The sequence below is a fragment of the Capronia coronata genome, assembly GCF_000585585.1.
Source record: "Capronia coronata CBS 617.96 chromosome Unknown acBCG-supercont1.7, whole genome shotgun sequence".
In the NCBI taxonomy this organism is placed as follows: Eukaryota; Fungi; Ascomycota; class Eurotiomycetes; order Chaetothyriales; family Herpotrichiellaceae; genus Capronia; species Capronia coronata.
In genome coordinates, this window is record NW_006912899.1 from 722,696 (window position 1) to 745,173 (window position 22,478).

The 22,478-nt window shown below is 52.3% G+C and overlaps 9 protein-coding genes across 9 annotated transcripts; 5 read left to right on the forward strand and 4 right to left on the reverse strand.

The window, feature by feature from the left end:
- Positions 1–1,956: 1,956 nt before the first annotated feature.
- On the forward strand, positions 1,957–3,516 carry A1O1_07825 (uncharacterized protein; the record flags this gene model as incomplete). Its single annotated transcript, XM_007728691.1, has 2 exons — positions 1,957–2,006; positions 2,058–3,516. 2 exons carry the CDS (start codon positions 1,957–1,959, stop codon positions 3,514–3,516), a joined length of 1,509 nt encoding a protein of 502 aa, XP_007726881.1.
- Positions 3,517–4,346: 830 nt separating this feature from the next.
- Positions 4,347–6,348, forward strand: A1O1_07826 (ABC transporter ATP-binding protein ARB1; the record flags this gene model as incomplete). The annotated part of the gene is made up of 3 exons (XM_007728692.1): positions 4,347–4,976; positions 5,026–6,167; positions 6,222–6,348. The coding sequence occupies 3 exons, from the start codon at positions 4,347–4,349 to the stop codon at positions 6,346–6,348; spliced, it is 1,899 nt and encodes a 632-aa protein (XP_007726882.1).
- A 1,448-nt stretch (positions 6,349–7,796) lies between these two features.
- A1O1_07827 (uncharacterized protein) lies at positions 7,797–8,258 on the forward strand (the record flags this gene model as incomplete). Its single annotated transcript, XM_007728693.1, has 1 exon — positions 7,797–8,258. The coding sequence occupies one exon, from the start codon at positions 7,797–7,799 to the stop codon at positions 8,256–8,258; it is 462 nt and encodes a 153-aa protein (XP_007726883.1).
- Positions 8,259–8,833: 575 nt separating this feature from the next.
- Positions 8,834–9,940, forward strand: A1O1_07828 (uncharacterized protein; the record flags this gene model as incomplete). The annotated part of the gene is made up of 1 exon (XM_007728694.1): positions 8,834–9,940. One exon carries the CDS (start codon positions 8,834–8,836, stop codon positions 9,938–9,940), a length of 1,107 nt encoding a protein of 368 aa, XP_007726884.1.
- A 187-nt stretch (positions 9,941–10,127) lies between these two features.
- Positions 10,128–10,943, reverse strand: A1O1_07829 (Fe-Mn family superoxide dismutase; the record flags this gene model as incomplete). Its single annotated transcript, XM_007728695.1, has 3 exons — positions 10,128–10,223; positions 10,277–10,746; positions 10,808–10,943. The coding sequence occupies 3 exons, from the start codon at positions 10,941–10,943 to the stop codon at positions 10,128–10,130; spliced, it is 702 nt and encodes a 233-aa protein (XP_007726885.1).
- Positions 10,944–11,463: 520 nt separating this feature from the next.
- A1O1_07830 (uncharacterized protein) lies at positions 11,464–13,422 on the forward strand (the record flags this gene model as incomplete). Its single annotated transcript, XM_007728696.1, has 1 exon — positions 11,464–13,422. One exon carries the CDS (start codon positions 11,464–11,466, stop codon positions 13,420–13,422), a length of 1,959 nt encoding a protein of 652 aa, XP_007726886.1.
- Positions 13,423–14,401: 979 nt separating this feature from the next.
- On the reverse strand, positions 14,402–15,467 carry A1O1_07831 (tetrahydroxynaphthalene reductase; the record flags this gene model as incomplete). Its single annotated transcript, XM_007728697.1, has 2 exons — positions 14,402–15,138; positions 15,374–15,467. 2 exons carry the CDS (start codon positions 15,465–15,467, stop codon positions 14,402–14,404), a joined length of 831 nt encoding a protein of 276 aa, XP_007726887.1.
- Positions 15,468–17,938: 2,471 nt separating this feature from the next.
- On the reverse strand, positions 17,939–19,495 carry A1O1_07832 (uncharacterized protein; the record flags this gene model as incomplete). The annotated part of the gene is made up of 1 exon (XM_007728698.1): positions 17,939–19,495. One exon carries the CDS (start codon positions 19,493–19,495, stop codon positions 17,939–17,941), a length of 1,557 nt encoding a protein of 518 aa, XP_007726888.1.
- A 260-nt stretch (positions 19,496–19,755) lies between these two features.
- On the reverse strand, positions 19,756–21,811 carry A1O1_07833 (uncharacterized protein; the record flags this gene model as incomplete). Its single annotated transcript, XM_007728699.1, has 4 exons — positions 19,756–21,090; positions 21,137–21,403; positions 21,457–21,537; positions 21,593–21,811. The coding sequence occupies 4 exons, from the start codon at positions 21,809–21,811 to the stop codon at positions 19,756–19,758; spliced, it is 1,902 nt and encodes a 633-aa protein (XP_007726889.1).
- Positions 21,812–22,478: the final 667 nt, after the last annotated feature.

A 22,478-nucleotide genomic window follows, 5' to 3' on the forward strand; every position in this document is an offset into this window, starting at 1 on the left:
TTTATGATGCTAGTCTGAGCTGTTGTCCTCATGTCCCCGGAACTGACAGGTAGACCATGCTTTTGACTGCGGAGTGAACCCGAGACCAGGAATGGGAATACATTCCTGTTCCGACGTCGTGACGATCATGGAATTCCGACTTCAATGAGAATATGTGGGATGCTGAAGTAGCTCACTGGCTGGCTATCATACGGACCAGTTCCTGGTTTGCCATTATTCGCAGCAGGGTCTGAGACAGCGCCTGTCAGCTGTGCACTTCTATGATCAAAACTCATTCATGTTGGCCAGCACGCATGCTGGGTCTGCCTATGTCAGCCCATGATGGATGGTCGGGAGGTTGGGAACTCCTTGAGACAGAGCACCACTATTCGTGACGGCGTCCGGTGTACTTTGACATGCAATTCCGACGCTGTCACAGCAATTCCCAACTTGGGCTGTGTGGCAGAGACAATCGTCGTGCAAGGCGCGGTGAAAACACACTTGGACATACTAACCCCATGTTCCGTCACACCGTCCGGTCCCAGCCTGATGAGCTTGTCATACAGTCGACTTCGACCGCCTTCTTCAATTCTACCAGCCTTCTATCTTCGACTACACGCAAGCCCGGTTCCCCGCTCGCCGCCCATATAGGAAGCTGTCTCAGAGAAAAGGAACGTCGCAACCGTCATCACCCGCAACTTAAAATCTCCGGTGCAGATGCCAGCGGTGTTCGGGCTGGGAATTGAAGGGTTTCTTTAGACGAAGCCAATCAATGAAGGATGATGGTATTTCGCGATGGTCTGCATGATGCTCCTGCAGCTCGCCTTGGTGTTTGCTGGTGATACAGGCCAGAGGTCTGGGGAACCCACTATCCAACGAGTCTTCTGGCAGACATCTTCCCACGTCACTGAATGGGGTGAGAGTGTTGTTCAGCCACCTACTGTTCGACTTTGTCGGTTCTCTGGTGTCGCAATCTGCTGGGCTCCTAGCATTTGATGAGCAACACAGGATCAATGCGCAATGTGAGTCAAGGCCAGAACAAGGTCATACCAATGCATGGATATCAAATCATCAGGATCGCGGACCTGTTAGGGACCAGAACCTGTTCCTGCATGTTGAGATCTGCCCTTGGATGCTGGCAGCAGCATCATTCGTCTTCCGCGCCGAGTAGAAGCTCTGGAAGTCGATCTATTCTTGGAGTGGGACCGCTGCAAGTAGCCGAAAAGCCTGCTACCGATGGACAGGTACTTTGGCGGCCACGCTTTTGTTCATGCTTGTACATGGGCCCAGCACTTGCTGGAATCAGATGGCTGGATTCAGCTGAACCAGCATGTCTTCCGCCGTCTTCTCTGGTTCTATTGTTGCTCGACATTTATCGGAGCTCTCTTGCATCATATTGTGCTTCTCCGCCGAAAGTCTGGGAGGTACATCGACAATGACATGCAGTTCAAATCGCTTCTTCCTGCTCGCTCGAACATGAGTGGCTGGGACCTGCTTGAAGACCCGATGAAGTTGTCCAGCCAACCGACATGCGGTGTAAGGATGTTGCCTGGGAAAGCCATCCAGGACGGCTATGCAGCTGGTGACGTCCAATATCGGATGCCCTAGTCCTAGTCCGCGGACTCATTGGAAGAGAATAGGCCGGCAAATTCTGTGGAGTTACCCTGAGATGAGGAACATCAAAGTGCACATTGGTCGTGTTTTGAACTCAAGGGCAGTCAATGTTCCCCAGACTTGAATCGTTCCTGAAGGTACAGCATGGACGATCCCCCGGTTCGAGACAAAGGAACACAGATTCAGAGTCCCCGGCCTCTTCCTGCCTTCTCCTGTGTCATGGATCGGTATGGTCGGAGGACATATAAAGATGGCTCTCTTCCCCCTACTATGAGCTTCTCGAGCAAGTCGACAGGATTCACCCGTCTTCCATTCGTTTGACTCGTCATTGTCAAGGGCATCAAGATCAGCTCTCCATCAATCATGCATATCAACTTGATTCGATCGGCTCTCCTTGCGAGCTCGGCCTTTAGGTAATCCATACAGGCGCCGCTTTCTTTGTTTCTTTGCTGACTTGACTCTAGCATCTTTGCTGGCGCCACCCCTGTGTATGCTCGGGGAGATGGAACGACAACTGCTTGGGGCTATGGCTCCTCAGGATCTGGAAGCTCGGGAGGCGGCAGCACTCCTGTCGGGGGTGGTAGCACCTCCAGCAGTGTAGGTGGCGGAAGTGGTGGCACTACCCCGGTTGGCGGTGGCAGCACCACGGGTGGAGGTGGCAGCACCACGGGTGGAGGTGGCAGCACCACGGGTGGAGGTGGCAGCACCACGGGTGGAGGTGGAGGCGGATGCTCTCCTACGACAACCACGCTCACTATCACGAAGAGCGGAGGGGGCGGAGGGAGTTCCTGCCCTGCAATCCCTCCTTCGACCATCACAGTGACTACTGGAGGCGGTGGAGGAAGCTCCTGTCCCGCTGTTCCACCTTCAACCATCACAGTGACCACGGGAGGTGGTACTACCCCGATACAGCCCTGCACTGGCGCATCGACGGCCACCCAGACCCAGATCACCACTATCACGACAGGAGGCTCCGTGGTGACGTCTACTCTGCTTCAGACTACCACGGTCAACGGGGGACAGACTAGCACAGTTACTCTGCCAGCATCGACTGTTGTGTCAACAACAACCGTCAATGGAGGACAAACGAGCACTCTTACACTTCCAGCATCAACCGTCGTCTCAACCACAACCGTCAACGGAGGCCAAACGAGCACTCTTACACTTCCGGCATCAACTGTCGTCTCGACCACAACCGTCAACGGAGGCCAAACAAGCACGGTAACTCTTCCAGCGTCAACTGTGGTGTCAACTACAACCGTGAACGGAGGGCAAACCAGGACTGTGACTTTGCCAGCGTCAACTGTGGTCTCGACCACCACTGTCAATGGAGGCCAAACAAGCACGGTAACTCTCCCGGCTTCGACTGTGGTCTCGACTACAACTGTGAATGGAGGGCAGACCAGCACTGTGACTCTGCCAGCATCTACCGTGGTCTCAACAACGACGGTCAACGGAGGACAGACGATCACTCGCACTCTGCCTGGCTCGACCATCGTCTCCACTATTACTGTGCCCGCCTCAACCGTGACGTCCACCGTTGTTGAGACAACGACAATCAATGGAGGAGGAACCGTCACTCGAACTCTTCCAGGCTCGACTGTTGTCTCTACCGTGACCGTGCCGGGCTCAGCTGTGACATCTACTGTGGTTTCAACCACCACTGTCAACGGAGGAGGCCCGACCGTCACTTCGACTGTTGTGTCTACCGTGACCCAGGGAGGCGGTGGCAACACCGTGACTGCGACCACCACAGTCGTTGAAACAGGCACGTGCACCAAAGGTGGTTCAACCTTTACAAGCACATGCACCGTCACCTCGTGGGCCACAGTTGATTCCGGCTATGGCAGCACCAGTGGCAGTGGTGGCTACTCCACGACCTCACCAAGCTCTACAGCATGGAAGAGGAGCTTCTACGCATAATGGTTGAAACGCATGAAACGCATGAAACGATGAGAAATGACCTGCTTTGGGAGAAAAATTGCAAAAGGACATTGGCATGTTCCGACCACTGTCACTCCTTACATGTTATGGCCGGATGAACAAAGTACTAGATAGCATTCATATCTGGTGTTAATGCAAAATGATATGATCCCGAGATGGTGACATGCTTTTTACCTTTTACCCATTTACTGAGATGACAGGAGTGCAGGGTATAACACTGCCTGGGTATGACACAGTACTACTACAGGTAAGTAGCAGTATATACTATGGTACTACAAGTACTTCGCCGGACAGCCTCAGGGGGAAAAGCCTTGTCCAACAGTCCCACGGCACGTGATACTGTACTAGTATGGAGTTTGCCTTGGCGCCACCCAATATGACGTCACGATGCTACCTGCCCCAACTTAGGCCCTGGACAAGAAATGTTGCACTCACGGTCTCAGTGGTCTGCCGTGGTATTTGGCTGTCGGTGGTTGGCGGGCAACTTTTGAGAGGCGGCGCCCCAAATTTTCATTCGAAAGAACTGCGACTTTCCAACAAACTGATTTCAACCCCACCGCTTGCCTGATACTTCTAGGCTCACTTATCTGCTGGTCTGTGATTTTTGTTCTCGGTTCTTTAATACAACCTCGAGTTCATCCTCAGAACCAACTTTGAGCAGACCTTGCAGCCTGGTATATCTCCACTGCATCCCTTCGTTCGGCAAAACACGGAGTGTGCCGCTTGGACGATAATTCGAACCGGTCTCCAGGGCTCAATACGCAGCTGATCAACTCCTCATCTTACCAGAATTTTTAAACCTGATCAACATGGCTCCCATTTCTGCTTCCAAGGCCGCCCGCCTTGCCAAAAAGGCCGAGAAGGGCGACAAGAAGACCGCAGCGTCTAGATTGTCTTCCAAGAATGCCTCCACCAATGGCTCGAAAGCCTCATCAGTCGCCGGCGACGATGAAAACCCCATGCTAGATGAAGACGAGCAAGACGTCCCCGCAACCACCGAGGACAAGATGGACAAGGTCAAGAAATTGACCGAACAGATGGACAAACACGGGTTATCCGACCGAGTGACAACCGGTGTCCTCGCCTCGCAGCCGTCAAGTCGAGATGTCAAGATCAACTCTTGCTCTCTGGTTTTCCACGGCAAAGTGCTCATCCAAGATTCCACTCTCGAGGTCAACTACGGTCGAAGATATGGTCTCCTTGGTGAGAACGGTTGTGGTAAATCCACTCTCCTGAAGGCCATTGCCGCGCGAGAATATCCCTTCCCTGAGCACGTCGACATTTATCTGTTGAACGAGGGTGCACCTGCGACCGAGATGGGAGCACTTGAGTGGGTCGTCAAGGAGGCAGAGAAAGAAGTCAAGAGGTTGGATGATTTGGCAGAGGAGATTTTGGAAAAAGAAGGTCCTGAGAGTCCGTCCTTGATGGATATCTACGAGGTAAGATTTGTCTATTCCCCACCCCTTTGGAGTATGCTGACAGGCATAGCGTTCCGAAGCCATGGATCCAAGTACTTTCGAAGTGCGAGCCTCTCTCATCTTGACTGGGTTGGGTTTCAACAAGAAGACCATCCACAAGAAGACCAAGGACATGTCTGGTGGTTGGAAAATGCGTGTCGCACTTGGAAGAGCACTTTTCGTCAAGCCTTCCTTGCTACTGCTCGACGATCCCACCGCCCATCTTGATCTCGAAGCCTGTGTGTGGCTGGAAGAATACCTGAAGAAGTGGGATAAGACATTGATCCTGGTGTCGCACTCGATGGATTTCTTGAACGGTGTTTGCACCAACATGATCGATATGAGACAGCAGAAGCTCATGTACTACGGTGGTAACTACGATTCTTACTCAAAGACTCGAAGCGAACAAGAGACAAACCAGCAGAAGGCGTACGTCAAACAGCAAGACGAAATTGCCCACATCAAGAAATTCATTGCCTCGGCCGGTACCTATGCCAACTTGGTGCGACAAGCCAAATCGAGACAGAAGATTTTGGACAAGATGGAGGCCGACGGTTTCATTCAGCCCGTGGCAAATGACCGTGTCTTCACCTTCCGCTTCGCCGACGTTGAGAAACTGCCACCTCCGGTTTTGTCCTTTGACGCTGTCACCTTCAGCTATTCCGGAAAGGCAGAGGACAACCTTTACGAGAATCTCGATCTGGCCGTTGATATGGACAGCAGAACCGCTCTCGTCGGTCCCAACGGTGTTGGTAAGTCGACGTTGCTCCGACTCATGACGGGCAAACTCAGCCCCACGAGCGGGTCGGTCAGCAGACACACCCATCTCAAACTTGGACTCTACTCTCAGCATTCCGCCGACCAGCTGGACCTGACCAAGTCGGCCCTTGACTTCGTCCGTGACAAGTATTCTTCTACTTCGCAAGATTACCAATACTGGAGACAACAGCTTGGCCGATATGGTCTTTCCGGCGAAGCCCAGACGGCTTTGATGGGTACACTGTCCGAGGGTCAGAGATCCCGAGTCGTTTTTGCGCTCCTGGCCATCGAGAGCCCCAACATGTTGTTGTTGGATGAGCCTACCAACGGTCTTGATATTCCTACCATCGATTCGCTGGCTGATGCCATCAAAGCCTTTTCCGGTGGTGTGGTTGTGGTTTCCCACGATTTCAGGTGAGCTAATATCCCCCTGTCTTGTTGACCATGAGACTAACAAAGCCTGTTTAGACTGCTTGACAAAATCGCGAAAGACATCATGGTGTGTGAGAACAAAACGGTCCGACGATGGGACGGCACCATTGGCGAGTACAAGAACTACCTCCGCAAGAAGATGGTTTCCACGGGTCAAGTCTGAAGTCTTTCCGCAGCTTGTCTCATGGATCTCGTCCGGTCTCTTGTTTGCCATTTTTCGTACCGAATTGCACAGCGAGGCTAGAGGGGGTTTCTCTCTCCCATTCTTGGACATGCATGGTCTTTTTACGAAATGAACTTGACGATGCCGCATCGTCTCTCGGGTTGTTCACTCGTGGAGGAGAGAGAATGCAATGATATGCGGCACTGTGGGCGTATGGGATAGACGGATCGATTCGAACTTGATGTGACGGTTGGAAGGATGGATATGCCTTTTGCGTTCGCACCAGTCTCTCATGCGGTGGTGTGCTCTCAAACTAGAGCATGACTAGGGTACGAGGCGACTCCCATGATGAGACATATCCTGGGCGGCAGGATCGCGACAGACAGAACGGGTCTATTGTGATCCGGATCCAGATCCAGAAGGACAATACTGCATAGGCATTGACTTCCCCGACTGCAAATACCTTGTAGCCGGGGGCAGACCTCTCTATGATCAGTACCTCCCATAGGTCCAACTCAAGTCGATCGTGATAGATGGAATGGCAAAGGCCAATTGATATCAAAGATCAGACATAGCACTCATTCACAACTGGCCAAATCTAGACGTCGTGCTGTCGTCTCCATGGCCCGACGCGCTTGACTACTAGTATATCATCGTTCATCATCGCTGTCTCAATAGCAATGTCGCTGGGACCTGTGATGTTCTAGAGATTGGGGATGTACCACAGTAAATGATATCGGATAGAATTGATTGGCTTGGAGGAATATTGCATTGGATCCATGCCAAAAGAAGCCGATAGAATAGGAAGACATTCCATCCATCCGTCAATCCACGCTGACGTTGCGTTTGCCCTTTCGTCTACTCTGTACACCTCTGTAGAATGCTTGCTGGGCCACTTGCAGTGTAATTCCGGATATCTTGTGCCGACCTGATCAAATGTCCTTAGGAGTCCGTACACAGTCAGATACGATTATTACCTACGGGTGGTTGATATCATAAGGTACCTCTCTGGGTTCGAGGTGCTCTATTCTACATAACACTGCACTGATATTGGATGGCTTCTTCCTGGACTTGGATTTGGAAATCAGTCTCGACTTAGGTACCATTGCAATGATAAAAGTCGTGTCTCCATCTTTTTCCAGGGTCTCGTGTATATTACTTCCCGAACTCCTTGAGGTCATATTATTTTGTTTGCATCATATCCCCCGTTACATCATAGCATAGGTATCACATCCGATCACATCCCTGGATTGAGTCTCTGATATCCCAAGGAACCAGCCCATATACCTTAGGTACTCACTACCTACCATACTTACCATAGATAGCCTGCTCATCCAAGCATCAAAAGTTCTAAAAGAGGATTTATATTCCACTACCATTCATCATCATCCCACTACCATTGATATCCAACATCTAGTATCCAAGACTCCCAAACTTTGACTTCAATCATGCCAAACCAATCCGAAGATGAAAAACAACACCCCCGCCCCGTCCACATCACTCTAACCTCAGATGTCAAAACCGGCTCCGGCCAAACCGAAGGCATGATCCGCCAGGCGGCCATCGTTGACATCTCCCCGTCCATCTGTGGCACCTTGATGCGCGCCCAGCCGCATAGTTCGAGTGCGGTGCACCATCATGGCGAGCAGGACACGATTGTCTATGCTGTTAGTGGCCACGGGAGTATTGTGTCGAGATCGTCATCGTCGGCGGGCAAGTCAACGGCAGATGAGGATGATGATCTTATTCGACAGAACCTCGGTCCTGGAGATTGGGCGCTGATCCCGGCGTATAGGGAACATCAGGAGGTTAATTATGGGGATGAAGAGGTCGTTTGGGTTATTGTGAGGGCGCCGGGGGGTGTTCCTGTTGTGGAGAATTTGAAGGGATGGGGAGGGCAGAAGGAATGAGGAGTGAGGGATGAGAGGAAAGAGAATAGGAGGAGGAGTTACTCACTGATTGAGGAGATTTAGTGGTTGAGGGAGGGAGCTATATTGATGGAAGGAGAGGGAACGGAACGAAGAGGTTCAAATGGAAGGGGATATGTTCTTATGGAACGCATCTTCTGCACTGCACTGCACTGAGGCAAGGAACGGAGTATCGGTCTATTTTAACGTATCTTGTTCGCACGTCTGTCCTCCATCTATCCGAATTTATGTCTCAGAATGGCAAGCAAGCTGCCACAATTGCGCTGGCTAGCTCACTCATACATCATCAGTATGGAGGGCATGTCAGCGTGGTGGCTCAGCCTTGTGCAGCCTCATCCAGAGTACAGCCTTGCCCCGCATACGCCCTTCCTGTCAAACTTGAACCGGTCTTGGAGAGAGTGACGACACTTCAAGGTAAAGAGTTGATAAAAAGTTCTGCTCAAACATGTAGTTAGTATGTAATATCGTACAGTTCATGCTTCTCTTCTCCGAGTTGGTTTCTTGTGGGAGCCTCGACTTCAAGCCAGGCGACTCGATCGACGTTTGCACCAAACAAAATGCAGGAACCCAACCAGAAGCAGCTGACATTGACACACCAACCAGACCTTGCACAAGATGCTAGACGGCCTGACGAACTCTCGTTGACGGTTGAATGCCACTGCCGACTGACCTCCCTTTCGCTCGCAATTCCACGGTCTGCTCTCCCTCTGAAATCGGCAGTCTGTCACTGTAATTCATGCCGACATGCCACAGGACAACTCTTCGCCACGTTTGCCGTGCTACCGGTAGAATTGCCTGAAGGAATTTTCGACATTGGCAGTCTGGTCCGATATGATTCTTCTTCTTCCTGTGAGAGATGGTTCTGCAAAAGATGCGGCGCGTCAGTCCTCAACGTCGACAAAGGCACCACACCAGCAGAGTGGGAGGTCGGGACCGGCGTCCTCCACTTCGACGACGGCCTCGAGGGCAAACTGAACAGGGTGCAGCTCTGGGTTGAAGATGTCAGCGGTGATGGGGGTGCCGTGGTTTGGATCAATAGAGGACAGCTCGCAGGCATGGACCGACATCGGAAAGGTCGGCAAAGCGAAATGGTCAGCTACGAACAGGTCAAGAGTCTCATGCAAAGGAGCGTTGAGGCATCGAGCACGCAAGGATCGCGCGACGGTGAGCGGATGCAGGTTCGTTGTCATTGCCGAAACGTGGCATTCTCCTTGGCCTGGCCGAGTCAAGACTTCAATCACTGCACTGGGAAGTTCGAGGCAAGTCTCGATGCCTGTACCTCCTGTCGAAGAGTCAGTGGCTTTGAGATAACCAGCTGGATCACAGTTCCCAAACAGTTGTTGTGCGTCACTGCGGCCAATAGTCTGGACACCTTCCTTGCTGATAGGACAAGGCTGGGACATTATCAGACATCATCCGATGTGAGTCGCTACTTTTGTGTCAGGTGTGGCGCGACTGTCTTCTACCACAAGCACAACCTCAAGACGATCGATATAGGGGTGGGGCTGCTGGATTCAGGAAACGAAGGGAAAGCTCGGGCAGAAGAATGGCTGGCGTGGCAGCCATATCCCAAGGGTCTGTCATATCCAGAGGATGCGGTGGACAAGGACTTTGTGACAAACTTGACAGAGGGCATGAGATTGGCGGAGGAAGTTGTGGACTGAGGGCCGAGGGCTAAGGAGTCTATCAAGGTCGAAGCGAAGAAAGATACAGCAAGACAAGACAAAACTAGGGAATCATGCTTCTCGTACCAATGTGCCAGCGAAAGAACATTGACTTGGTAGACGGTGGCTTGCGATATTATTCCGACTGATGATCATAACATATACACAACTTTGTCCATGCAGCCATCTAGCTGCCAAATCTCTTCTCCGCAGCCTTCCAGTTGATCACATCCCAGATGGCACTGAAGTACTCGGCTTTCCGGTTCTGGTATTGAAGATAGTACTGTCCAACGTCAGTCATGAGTCCTTTCTTAACAAATCGGAAGCGCAACTTACGGCGTGCTCCCAAGCATCAACACCCAACAAAGGCTTGTATCGACCGACCACCGGGTCTTGGTTGGCATAAGTCTGGATACCAATGTTTCCTGTCTGAGTATCCTTGACCAGCCAGGCCCAACCGCTGCCTTGAATGCCAGCCAAAGCGGCGTTAAACTTCTTCTTGAACTCTTCCAAGCTTCCGTAGGTGCTGTCGATGGCCTTGGACAACTCTCCAGAAGGAGGTTCGCCGCCGCCCGATTTCTTCGGGGCCAAGTTCTCCCAGAACAGAGAGTGGTTCAGGTGACCACCGCCGTGGAAGTTGATCAACGGTTGCAGGGCGATCTTTGTTGCAATGTCGTCTTTGACCTCGGCGGCGGCGAACTTGTCGGAAGCCTCGTTGTAGGAGTTGACATATGTTTGGTGATGCTTGCTGTGATGCAGCTCCATGATCTTGCCAGAGATGGCGGGTTCTAGGGCGCCGTAGTCATCTAGAAGCAAGAATGTCAGAAATATATCAAATGGAACCTGGTCGCTATGGCAAAGACATACATGGAAGGTCGGGAAGCGTCGCTTTGGTACGAACGAATGTTCGGTCCGCGGTGGTCAAGCTTCGCAGGGGTTTGCTGGCTGTAGCGGCGGCTCGGAGCCCGGAAGGACGAGTAGCAGAACGCACAAGGGAAGCCATGTTGGTCTGAGAGATGTTGAGATAGCTACAGAGTCAGAGAAGGGGAATCACAGGAAGTTGAAGCAGGAACGCAGCCGGAAGAGGAGCAATTGATACCACTGATATTAGTATCCGTACCGGTATTAGTACGTACTCTATATACGAACCAGCATCCGGAGCTCGGAGGAAGCTCGCAGTAATTGGATGTTGATGGCGGCACTTTACGTCACGCTTGATGTTTCTCGAAACTCCGCTGAATTGCTCCAGCACCACTAACGGTCCAGAGATACTGACCGAACATTTTCTTGCCTGGAGGATCTCTGATCTTCTTTCCCATCGGCCATCCACTCCCACTCCCACCACCAGCCGGTTTGCGGAACATCCCAGCCCCGTGTCTGAAGCATCCACAGCCAAGATTCGGTGTCTGTCATTGGACGACTGAACAACGCTTTCACGTCGCCTTCGATACGACTTCTCGATGTGCAGGCAACAACTCTGGAGTCAGGACAATTTCTGCATTTGCTAATCGTCCCCGGTCAAGATGAGCGATTCTTCCGAGGACGACGAGCCTTTCAACCTCCGCGATTACGACGACGATGACACCGACGACGAGAGACCCAACAAGCGGAGGAAAACAATGAAAACGTTGCGCAGTCGTGGTCTGGGGTTCGTGAAGTCGACTGGCCAAGACGATGATCAAGAGGAGGAAGAGGATGAGGATGAAGACGTCGACGATGAGAGGCCGTCCATGGGCCTGGGCTCCGGGATGGGCGGCTTCCGCAGTTCTTTCAACATCGGTGAATATGATGAGGAACCAGAACCTGCCGCTGCGACGCCCAGCATGTCTCCTTTACGGCAGCCAGAAAAGACGGCCGGCACAGGCCCATCGGCCTTTGGGACAGGCGGCAGGATACAGAAGAACTCTTTTGCGGCCCGGATGATGGCCAAACATGGATACGTCGAGGGTCAAGGTCTGGGTAAGGCAGGACAGGGTATAACGGCGCCCATTCAAGCCAAGGTGCTTCAGAGTCGCGCTGGTTTGGGTCAGGGCAGCGGTACACCGGAGCCTCCACGCAAGAAGACCGAGTCAGGACGAGATAAAGCGTCGTCGAAAGGGTCTACACCTGGACTCAGCACACCGAGAATCAAAGCACGCCCGAAGGCCAAATATGCAGTCACGGCAATCGAGTCCAGAGGCCTTCACGTCCCCGAGGCCATGAAGCAGATCATCGTCGATGCCACAGGCTCCGAGACCAAGACTCTAACCTCTCTATCCGGCTTTTCAACTCCAACCCGGCAAGCCTCGCCTGACCCCAATCTGGAAGTGGCCAAGGCAACTGCTCGCATCAAACTACAACTGCAGGCCTTTGCCGACGCCTGGGATGCGACTAAAGAGCAAGAAACCCATCTGGAGCTGGAGGATACCCAACTCGGTGCCGCGCTGGCGCTGCACGAAGAAGAAATCCAGCGCTACAACGACATAATATCGGCATTTGAAAGAGTCAATGTTGATGATTCCAACGAGTCGCGCGATTGGGAGACGTCCATCGCTCGCCTACAAGACATCCAAGCACGTTTCACAAATTATATCTCCGAGCTGGATTTACCAGAGCTGGCAGCATCATGTCTGGAAACGCCGTTCCGTCGGGAAATGGCTGACTGGGAGCCTCTGTCCGAGCCCACAATCCTGGTCGTGTCGTTACAAAGCATCGATCAACTCCTCGAGCTCGAAAAATCCATCACATCAAGATACCGCAAGCGCACAACGCCCTTCGAATCGCTACTCCTGTTGCATTGGTACCCCCGGGTTCGCAGCGCATTGGGGAGAGACTGGGATGTCTACGATCCCGATCCAGCATACAAACTCATCACCGCATGGTCACCAATCCTGCCAGCCTGGCTCGTGTACAAGGTCATCCACGAGACCATCCTCCCCAAACTAATCGAAGCTGTCAAGCGCTTCCCAAAGACCGTAGAGTCCAGCAGCCTCGAGGCCAGCCGAAGCGGCGGCATTGGCGGACGCAAATCAAAACGATCCGCCCCAGACCTTCACACCTGGCTATTCGACTGGTGGACATTGCTATCGTCCGACGATCTGGACCTGGAACGGTTCGCAGAGTTGAAGTCGCTGGTGAAGATGAAAGTCGACAGCGACAGTTGGCCGACCTGGAAGCCACTTCTCGGATCACGCCGGCCGAAACCACTGGCTTCCAAACCCAGGGACGTCCCTGCAACTGGTGCGCCTGCTTCGGCTGCTGCGGACTTGGAAGAGATTACGTTCAAGACGCTGGTAGAGGACTGGGCCAGCGAGAACAATCTGCTGCTGCATTCCTCGCACAAATCTGATGCGTTCGGACGGCTGTTGTACCGGTTGCAAGATGCCGAAGGGCGCAGCAGAGGCGTACTCGTCTACCTGCAGGACGATGTGGTCTTTAGCGAGGACGGCGAGCCTTTTGCCTTGGATGACCGGCTGGTTAAGCGGGCATTGGGACGGCCATGATGCCGTGGCTGTTTTGGGTATTCTTGCCAGCATCATGCTGCAGATTGGGAACAAGATTGGGCCAACTGACATCTGCATGCTTTACGGTAGTGCCAGTGGTGGTCAAGGGCCTGGACTTGAGAAGCATTTCAAGAATAAGAAGATCCAGGGACGATTCGATCTCGTCGCAACCAAACTCACTTCGCGCAATATACGCGGAGAATGTCCCACCGGGCCCAAACCTGCCAGATGTCGATGAGGTCTGTTTTGTTGCCTTCGATTCGTACTGTGCCTCAGTGATCCATCTACCCTGTGAAAAGCCCTGTACTCTACGTCGACATGTACATATCTCATACCACGGTGCCCTGAGTCACCACTTTCAACATAGATATATCTGGTCGAAGCAAACACGTTTCGTCCACAACGTCATACCCGTTTCGAGTGATTAGACGTTTGAATGGGTGCATGGTCCATAGGAGGAACTCGAGACAGAGCACCTTCTCCATGTTGCACACTGAACCCGAAGACAGACTTCCAGAGTCCAGGCAGATCTGTAGGATGGCTAGCACTAGGTAGCTGTCTAAGCTACGGTCAGGTAGCTAGAGGTGGATGAGGAGATACCAGTCCGCCTTGTAATAGATAGTTGAAGAAGCGGATAGTATGGAGACATTGAAAGAATGGGAACAAACACAAAAGGGAAGGAAGCGTCAGACGGAAAGCAGATTGGAAAGATTCTTCTATATGAATGAGTATGGCAAATATCGCTTTGAACCAGCTACCCGCAAAAGCACCTCAATGCAGCTCGAATGGTCTAAAGTGCATGTGCAGCAGCGCCTTCACTTTCCAAGGAAAGAGGATAACCAACATATTTCCTCTTCCTCTCAAGCGAGTTGAAAGTGAGAGAGGACCAGGAGAGAAATCCAAGAAGTCCTCATTTCTTCTCTTCTCCTCTGCTCGTTCTGTCTGCTTTCTGTTCTTCTTCTTCTTCATCTCCCCCTTTTTACATGCATGCAGCACCATCAACGCCCAGGATCTTTCCATTGATCCACTCTCCGTCCTGAGAGGCCAGGAAAGCCGTGACGCGAGCGACATCGATGGGCTGGCCGACACGGTGCAGCGGGGACCAGGTAGCGGCGTACTCGTCGACCTGGTCGTCCGACAAGTTGGCGCCGTTGGGGATATATTCTCTACAGACGGCATGGTACATGTCCGTCTTGATGCCGCCGGGGGCGACGGCGTTGACGGTGATTTTCTTGTCGCCGCAGTCGATGGCCATGCAGCGCACAAAGGTCTCAATGGCGCCCTTGGACCCGGAGTAGACGGTGTGTTTGGGCACGCCCTTGGCCTGGCCCGTGATGGAGCCCATCAGGATGATGCGGCCGCCGACCTCGAGGTTCTTGTACGCCTCGCGCGCCACGAAGAACTGTCCGCGCGTGTTGATGGCGAACACGCGGTCGTACTCCTCCTCCGTCACGTCCTTCAGGTGTCCGAACGTCACCACCCCCGAGTTCGACACCACAATGTCGATCTTGCCAAAGTGTTTCTTCGCCTCGGCGAACATCTCGATGATCTGCGCCACGTCCGACACGTTGGCCTTGACCGCGATCGAGTCTTGGCCGAGCGCTTTGATCTCTGCTACCAGCTCGTCTGCCGCTTTCGAGCTGTTCGCGTAGTTGACCACCACGTCGGCGCCGCGGCGGGCTAGTTCCAGTGCTGTTTCACGGCCCATTCCCCGTCCTGGATATAGTATATACCACTGGTCAGTAAAGTTCTTGTTTACCCGGAATACATACTAGTATGCGAGCCCCGAGACGTTGCGGACATGATGAAAAAAAAGGGACGTGTGCGGTGCGGGCGGGGGTTCAGGGGGTGTTTTGGATTTCAATGCTGCGAAGCCTCGTCCACGAGTCCTCTCCTCTCTCCTCTCTCTTTCTGGGCCGTGGTGCAGATGTAAACATGTGTCTGGACATACCGGATCCGGTCACGATAGCGACCTTGCCCGTGAGCAGGTAGCTCGGCACAGCATCGGTGCCATTGGCGACTCTTGTGGAGTTTTGCTTCGACATGATTTCTGTGAGGGACTTTGTGAGATTGGATGCGAATCTGATGTTATGTCGGTTTATACAGGACTCCAAAGAGAGCAGGCAATGTCGAGGATATGGATATAGGAATATGAATATAAGATCGTACGGGCCAGTTGTCAGGAAAGAAAAAGGGTCTTGATGATATTATCCCAGCATTGGAGCGGGAAAGGCCACGAATTTGTGACATTTCTATTTATTGACACGCATCAGCCGCAGGCTAGGAACATGATAAGGCGCTAACACCGCGCAGCGCCAGGGGTGTCCGAGTCGAACTCCAGTGCTGGAGGCGCCTCCTTAGGCTGGAGTGGCTCCCCGAAGCCAGACACGTTGCTGAGTCGCTGACAGCCCCGACCCTTGGCCCCCAAAGGCTGCCTAGTAGCCGGGGAGGGAGCAGCGAGCAGTGAGCACCCCCATTTTCGATTCAGGGTCAGCCCCTTTTCGTGATAGTCATATGGTCAGAGGGCGTCAGGGGCCGCGAACCAGCGTCCAGGGAATTTGTTGACTTCTGCTGTCTTGGGCCTAGTTCCACAGCCCCAGTGGAGGGGAGGGGCATAGACACAGCACCGAGCACCCTGGATGGTGGGCGGTGGACGTTAGGTACTTGGCCCGTCCGCGATCTAAAAGACAAGAGGAGAACACAGGAGGAAACAAAATGCCCGAAATAATGCTCGTACGTACCTGTTGTCAATCTGGTGCGGTTATGGTGTTTGTTATATGCAGCCTCATCAGGGCACCATATCCGATTCCAAGTTCCGCTATGCATTGTTGTCCCAGGAACGTTCGCATCTGAACGGTTCTGCAGTTCCGGCTGCACATAATTGACCAATCTGGGAATGATCCTCACGGGATGTAGGCGATCATGTTGGCCTGCCGGGAAGGTAGCATATTGCCGTAAGCATGGGGAACAAGGCCCTAAGTTGTCGTCCCGCCGAGTGACTGTATCTTGGACTGATAGCAGCAAAGAGAAAGTACGTACTGCGATTCTCCCCTTCCGGCCAGCGTTCGAGTATGTGACTGTTGAATTTTCGTTATTACTCCGAGATCTGGAATGGCTTTCGATGTCTGTGCCTCTGCACCCAACACGTGGCAACTGATCTGTGTACTGAGCCAGATTTCCGTTGCAGTAGAGCATAGGTATAGTACAATTCAATAGGAGTACGCGAGTCATGTTCGCAGGCCGCTGCTGTACGATCAACAATTCTTTCCGTCCTCTGTCCGTTTGTCTTTGTATGCTATTTCTTTCCGGCCTCCAAATTAGCGGGCGGAATTTCCCCTCGCAAGGGGCTCGAACGTGGGAAGAGTGCGACTGGCTTCACTTGCGTGCGTGGCCTTTGGGGGTTAGATTCATCTATAGTAGCCCTGCAGGCCGCTTGGGGGAGAGCGGTGAGGCTGTGAATTCTGGAGATGTTGTAGCCAGTAGCCCCTTCTGGTGTCGTACCAGACCGAAGGAGAGAATCTGCACCATAAAATGTCATTCCGCTGCTAGTGAGTGAGTGACCTCAGACATGACTGCATTGTTCGCTCCTCGGGCTTTCGCAGGGGAGTCCGACTGGGCTTCGTACAACATGTTTAGAGAACGTCCTGTACAGCGTACTCGCCTCAACAAGGAGTTCCGGCAGCCCACCGAGGGGCACCCTCATCGTCACATTGTGGCGTTTTGACGTTTGACGTGAACCGGCGATGGACATGGATAGAGGGAGATATGGAGACACGGCGCGCTTGAAGAAATGAAAAGGAGGCCCGAAGTCCCAGTCCGCGCCCTTACAGAGTAGAGCCCCGGCGCTAGTAGGGAGCCGGACTTGCACGTGACCATTATATTCTTGACACGTGACCGGACCGGATGATGCTCCTCATAAAACCGTGGTACAAGTATACTATCCAGGGCGGTCAGAAACTCTATTACACCTACGAGGATGAGCAGAATGATGCGCAGAAGCGCTGGATATTGTTACCATATTTTCATTGTGCACCACCTGTGCTGCAAGCTAAGCTATAATGGTTCTTGTGCGATCTAGCAGGCTGTCTGTGTTCAGGCCCGGATGAGTATGCGCAGCAAGCTATTCGGCAATACTAGGTAGTATGCCTATGATCTAGCCATGATCCTTTGCGCTTTTGAGCAATGTGTCTGATATGTCGCGCAGGATGTTTCATACTGGTAGACAGTGAGTCTGGTGTCACGCTCTGATTGTGCTGTTATCGTTGTGAAGACTGGGGATGTCGCGCTCTGATTGTGGTGCGTATTAAGCTGCTGGGACGATGCGGGGACGATGACAAGCTCTGATGTTGTTGTTGTGAAGGTGTGCTGTGGACGATTTGCTCGTGCTAAGTCCGATTGTCTCCTGCCGATGAGATATCACAGCTGCTGCGGCTGCGGTATGTGAGGCGACGATGCCGGCTGACTGTTTCCGCGTCTGGTCGCCGTTCAGATGAGAGTCTTCATCCTTGCTCGTGGCTTACTCCTGGTCCGCAGTGTATCCTTCGTCTTCAACTGCAGGTGCCTCAACCTCATCTGCAACATGTGCCTCGGCCTCTTCATGTGCACGTTCTGCCGCAGGCTTCTCAACTGCATCTTCTCCGGCGTTGACCTCCTCATGTCCATCCTCACCTGCAGAGCCAGATTCATCATCCTTGTCACAGGAACATATTTCCTCACTTTCCTCTTGCTCGCTTTCTTCCTCTTCCCTTTCTTCTTCTTCAGGAGTGTCCGAATTGGAGGGATAGTGGTCGGTGGAGTACCAGTCGTCATAGTCATCTGTCAGGTCGTCACTGGAGGAATCATAATATTTCGGCTTAGGTTTTGCCTTCACAGGCACATATTCGATCTCGTGTCCTTCCATCGTATTGTCCTCGGTGAGAGCATCGAAAGCGAGTCGGTGGAGCTTTCTCAGAAGAGCGGGAGAAGTAACCTCGCCTTGGGCGCGACGCCAGCACACCCGATCGATTTTGCGGTAACTCTTGCGCCCAAGCATTCTCATCATCTTCTGCATGTATGTTTCACCGAACCACTCGTCGAACTCAATCTCACAATGCGTGAGCTTGAAGCCTTTGAGACGGCGGAACAAATATACAAACTCCTCTTCGACAAGGAGGCGTGGCATCTTTCTGTCGTCGTTGTACCCGAGACAGCCAATATAGATTGTGAGGCTTCGAAGATTGCTGAAGATGCCCGTCATGTTAGGGTTCATGAGGCTCGTCTGTGGTTCGGTGCGCAAACCGCCGCAAGGCTTCGCGTATGTTCCGTTGGCGCCGATCTGTCCCTTTGGCAGCAACGGCATGTCAATGCAATCGGTGTCGAAGAACGTGGCAATTCGCATGCCTCGAATACGGTGACAGAAGGGTTGGAAAGTATTCATGAGAACTTCCATTCCCGCTGCACCAATCTCTTGCGGGAGGTTCTTCCGCTTCTGGCTGCAACCTGGTTCCAGATCCATCAAAGCTCCCAGGGCCGGCGCGACATCGACGACGGTTATGAAGTTGTTCATGAGCAAGACTCCCAGGGCTTCCATTTGTACCTGCTTGGACACCTGCAGAAGTGGGACCTCTGTCTTCTCCCGGCTGTCTCTCCATGTGTTTTGAATCATGCAGATTTCAATGGCGTCAAGGTGCGGGCACAGCCGATGGGTGAGGAGCTTGATGTCCTGGCCGCTTCCCAGCACTTCTTTCCAGATCATTTCTCGGACCTCCAATGACAGATCTTTGTGAAGAGTGCTGTGACCCAGGCTGTGATGCACGCTGTAGAGTGGGGAATTGGCGACTGCTGTCGACATCTTCGTGATTTCGGTGTCGGTCACCATCGCGACATTTCCTGGGGTAGGCTTCCAGACAGCGAGAAGTTGCCCTCTTAGATCGTAACTCCCGTAACCTTGGATGCTGAAGCTGAGACGCTTATGTTGAAGTTTCTGGTTCCAGGACGGGCGATCACCCTTGCCGAAATCCTTGTGACAGATATGACACTTGATAGCCTCACCCAGGCCGTTGGCAACAATCTGAAGCTCCGTGTCGTACGGCATCTTTGCGACTGTTGTCTGATTGTTTGCTAAGATGTCGCGCAGGGAGCACAGGCCTTTGAGAGGTTCAGCGCGGAAGGTATTTTTATAACTAAGAAGTGTAATCTTTTGGTGGGAGATAGGTGGGAGATGTGTAAAGAGAGATACTTTACTCCCTTATGTTGTTAGGTCCGAGATTTTCCCAGCAAACTCAGTTCACTAGTCCAGAGTGATGGGAGTGAGGTGAAAGTAAGGTGAGGTTTGTTCATAGTGGAAAAAGTTGATCATCCTTTGAGTGATAGAGCCCTAGCGTCCTCAACCACAATTCTAATCATTCTCTTCAACTCTGCCTTCCAGTTGCTTTCACGCCACCGGTCCCAGTGTCCGAAGTCTTCATCGGTCTCTAAGCTTAGTGTCTCATATCCATCCCTGATCACTTTTTGAACAGCAGCCGGGGACTGGTGTGTCTTCTTTCCATGTTGGGCCTTGAGGAGATCGTGGTAGTGTGTGGACACGCTGATCAATGCATCGATCGACCTATTCATCGTATCGAACCGTGGCGAGGGGTCAGTGTAGGCCTGCTTGAACCGGGGGAGCACATCATTCGCCTCGATGAGCTTGTAAAAGAGATCATCATAGCTTGCCGGGTCCGGTAAGAATGCATCGCCCTTGGACAGACAAAAGGCCGCCAAAGTTGCCAGGGTGCTGCACAGGTCCTCTCTGATGCCTCTAAGGTGCTTGAGGTCATCTGCATACTGTGTCAGGAACTTCATCAGAGAGAGGAGTGAGCCCCATATGTATGCCCAATGATGGTGTAGGCGAGATTTGCTTTGTTCAAGGTAGGTGACTATTCTCAGCATGATGCCCAGAGCAAGCCCATACAGGTGAACATCTAGTCTCTTTCGAAGATTGTGACTGAGCGTATCTGTGCAGATGTCCAATATTGCTGTCGCCGGTACTCTTGGGGATGTGACCGAGGGCAGATGTGGAGGTCTTTGACGGCACAGTCGGATAATCATCTTTGAGTCTGCCGAGCATATCCGTTTGGCCAGAACCGAGTCCTCCACCATGATCCTGATCGACAAAAGACTGAGCGTGGCATATGTTGCTGGCCGTGGCCCACGGTATGCATTGTGTGAAATGTATGAAGTTGACGATAAGAAGACAGAAAAGGGGGCCTCTTTATCCTTTTCCGGGGGCAGATTCAATAGGTTGGCAGCAAACAGTCTGTTCGCTTGGACGAACGAATACAGAGACAAAAGGCAAGCTGCATTTTCGTCGGGTAAAGAGGCAAACAAACGTTTTGCATCCTCATCCGAAGGCGGCAATGGCTTTTTAGCATCAGCTGACAGGCTCCGGAGTCCTACCATAGCCAATGTGCTGCTGAAACTCCATCGTGCAGGATAGTCATCCTGAACAGCAACATACTGATCTCGGAGGGCCGCAGACGCCTCCGCCAACTTGCGGACCAGGAGACGAATCGTGTCCTCGTTGACAAAGTCCTGCAGTCGGTGGTGATACACATTTTGCGACTCGAATTTATTGTAACTGGACAGGATGCCAATCACTACAAAAGCATGGAGGCCATGAGCCGGGTCGTCGTGGACATCATGGACATACTAGGACGTAGTGAGTATGGTTCTGGGTCCGAAGAGACGGTCTTACCTTTATCAGCGCAGAGAACAGGTCCCTGTGCATGAAATAGGAGGCGAGACTGGTGTGGAAGCCCCCAGATACTAGCGCAAGCACTGCATACAAAGCTCTCGTGCGGACAGCCTCCTGAGCTTCCAGTCGGACGATCGTTTCGAGCGTCTGGACCAGATCGGACATCAACTTGTCAATGGCATCGAGGCCAGCTAGCACTTCGATCACATCGGTATTCGGGTTGGTGTACTTTTTGGTGAATACCGCACACAGAAAAGCCGTCAAGTTCTGGGGCAGTCAATTTCACCGAATTGAAAGGGAGATGTCAGACAGCGACGAACCTCGAGAGCGTGATCATTCCGAGGAAAAGACCCCGACCCTGACTCTAAAACGGCCCGCTTGAAGAAGGATTGCGTCTGAGCCTGCGAGATGGTCAGAAGGGATTGAGGACGGGATGGACGATCGAGCTAACCATACTTGTATATGGAGCAGGTCGAAAGCGGTCATTGGCTCAAGGATGTCATATAGCCTCTGCTTGTCAGGCTTAAGAAGGAAGAACTCCCTCCAGAAGCCCTCTGACGGTACACCATCATCCGCATCTTCGTCGGACAGCGCACCGAACAAGTGGAGATACAGCTGGACAATCTTTGGCTCGAATGAATCTGGCCTCGACTGCTGAGTCAATGGGGAGTCCATAAGGACCACGAGATCAGGGTCGCGGTGCGGTGATAACCAGGCAAAGCGCACTCATTCTTCCAGCATTGCCACGCGGAACAAACCGATACTGCAATGACGGATGGTGTGTTCCGCGAATCCTGGAAGCAGAGGCTATCGACACAATAGAACTATAAATGCTTGATTGGACGTATTGAATGGCTGACGATGCATACATAGTAGTATTAGCATAGTAGTGGCCAGCTGGCAGCGGCAGATTTCATTCTTGGCAGTGGAGATACAGATTTACTTTCAGTCGAGACCAACTGTTGACGGGAGCATAACCATAGGCGGGATTTGCGGTCATATGCGCTCAAGGAACATTACAGCGGCAATAAGCCTCGTCCCAGATGTAAGTGTAAATGTAAATGTACGAATTGAGTGGTGTTGACGGTACCCGAGGGAACATTGCAACCCAGTTGTCGTCCAAGCCGCCTGTTTATATATGGCTCGTCGCTGATTGGCTGCACGGGACTCGGATACCAACTTCAATTCGGCTGACAAACGCGAAGTTATAAGTCACGAGTCATTTGAATATCTATCTACCTGGACCAACACCTTCATTGCGCCTTCAAACATCCAACCATCAATCCTGACTGCCTCACAACAACACATGTTACAGCCATTCATCTACACAATATACCTGCAA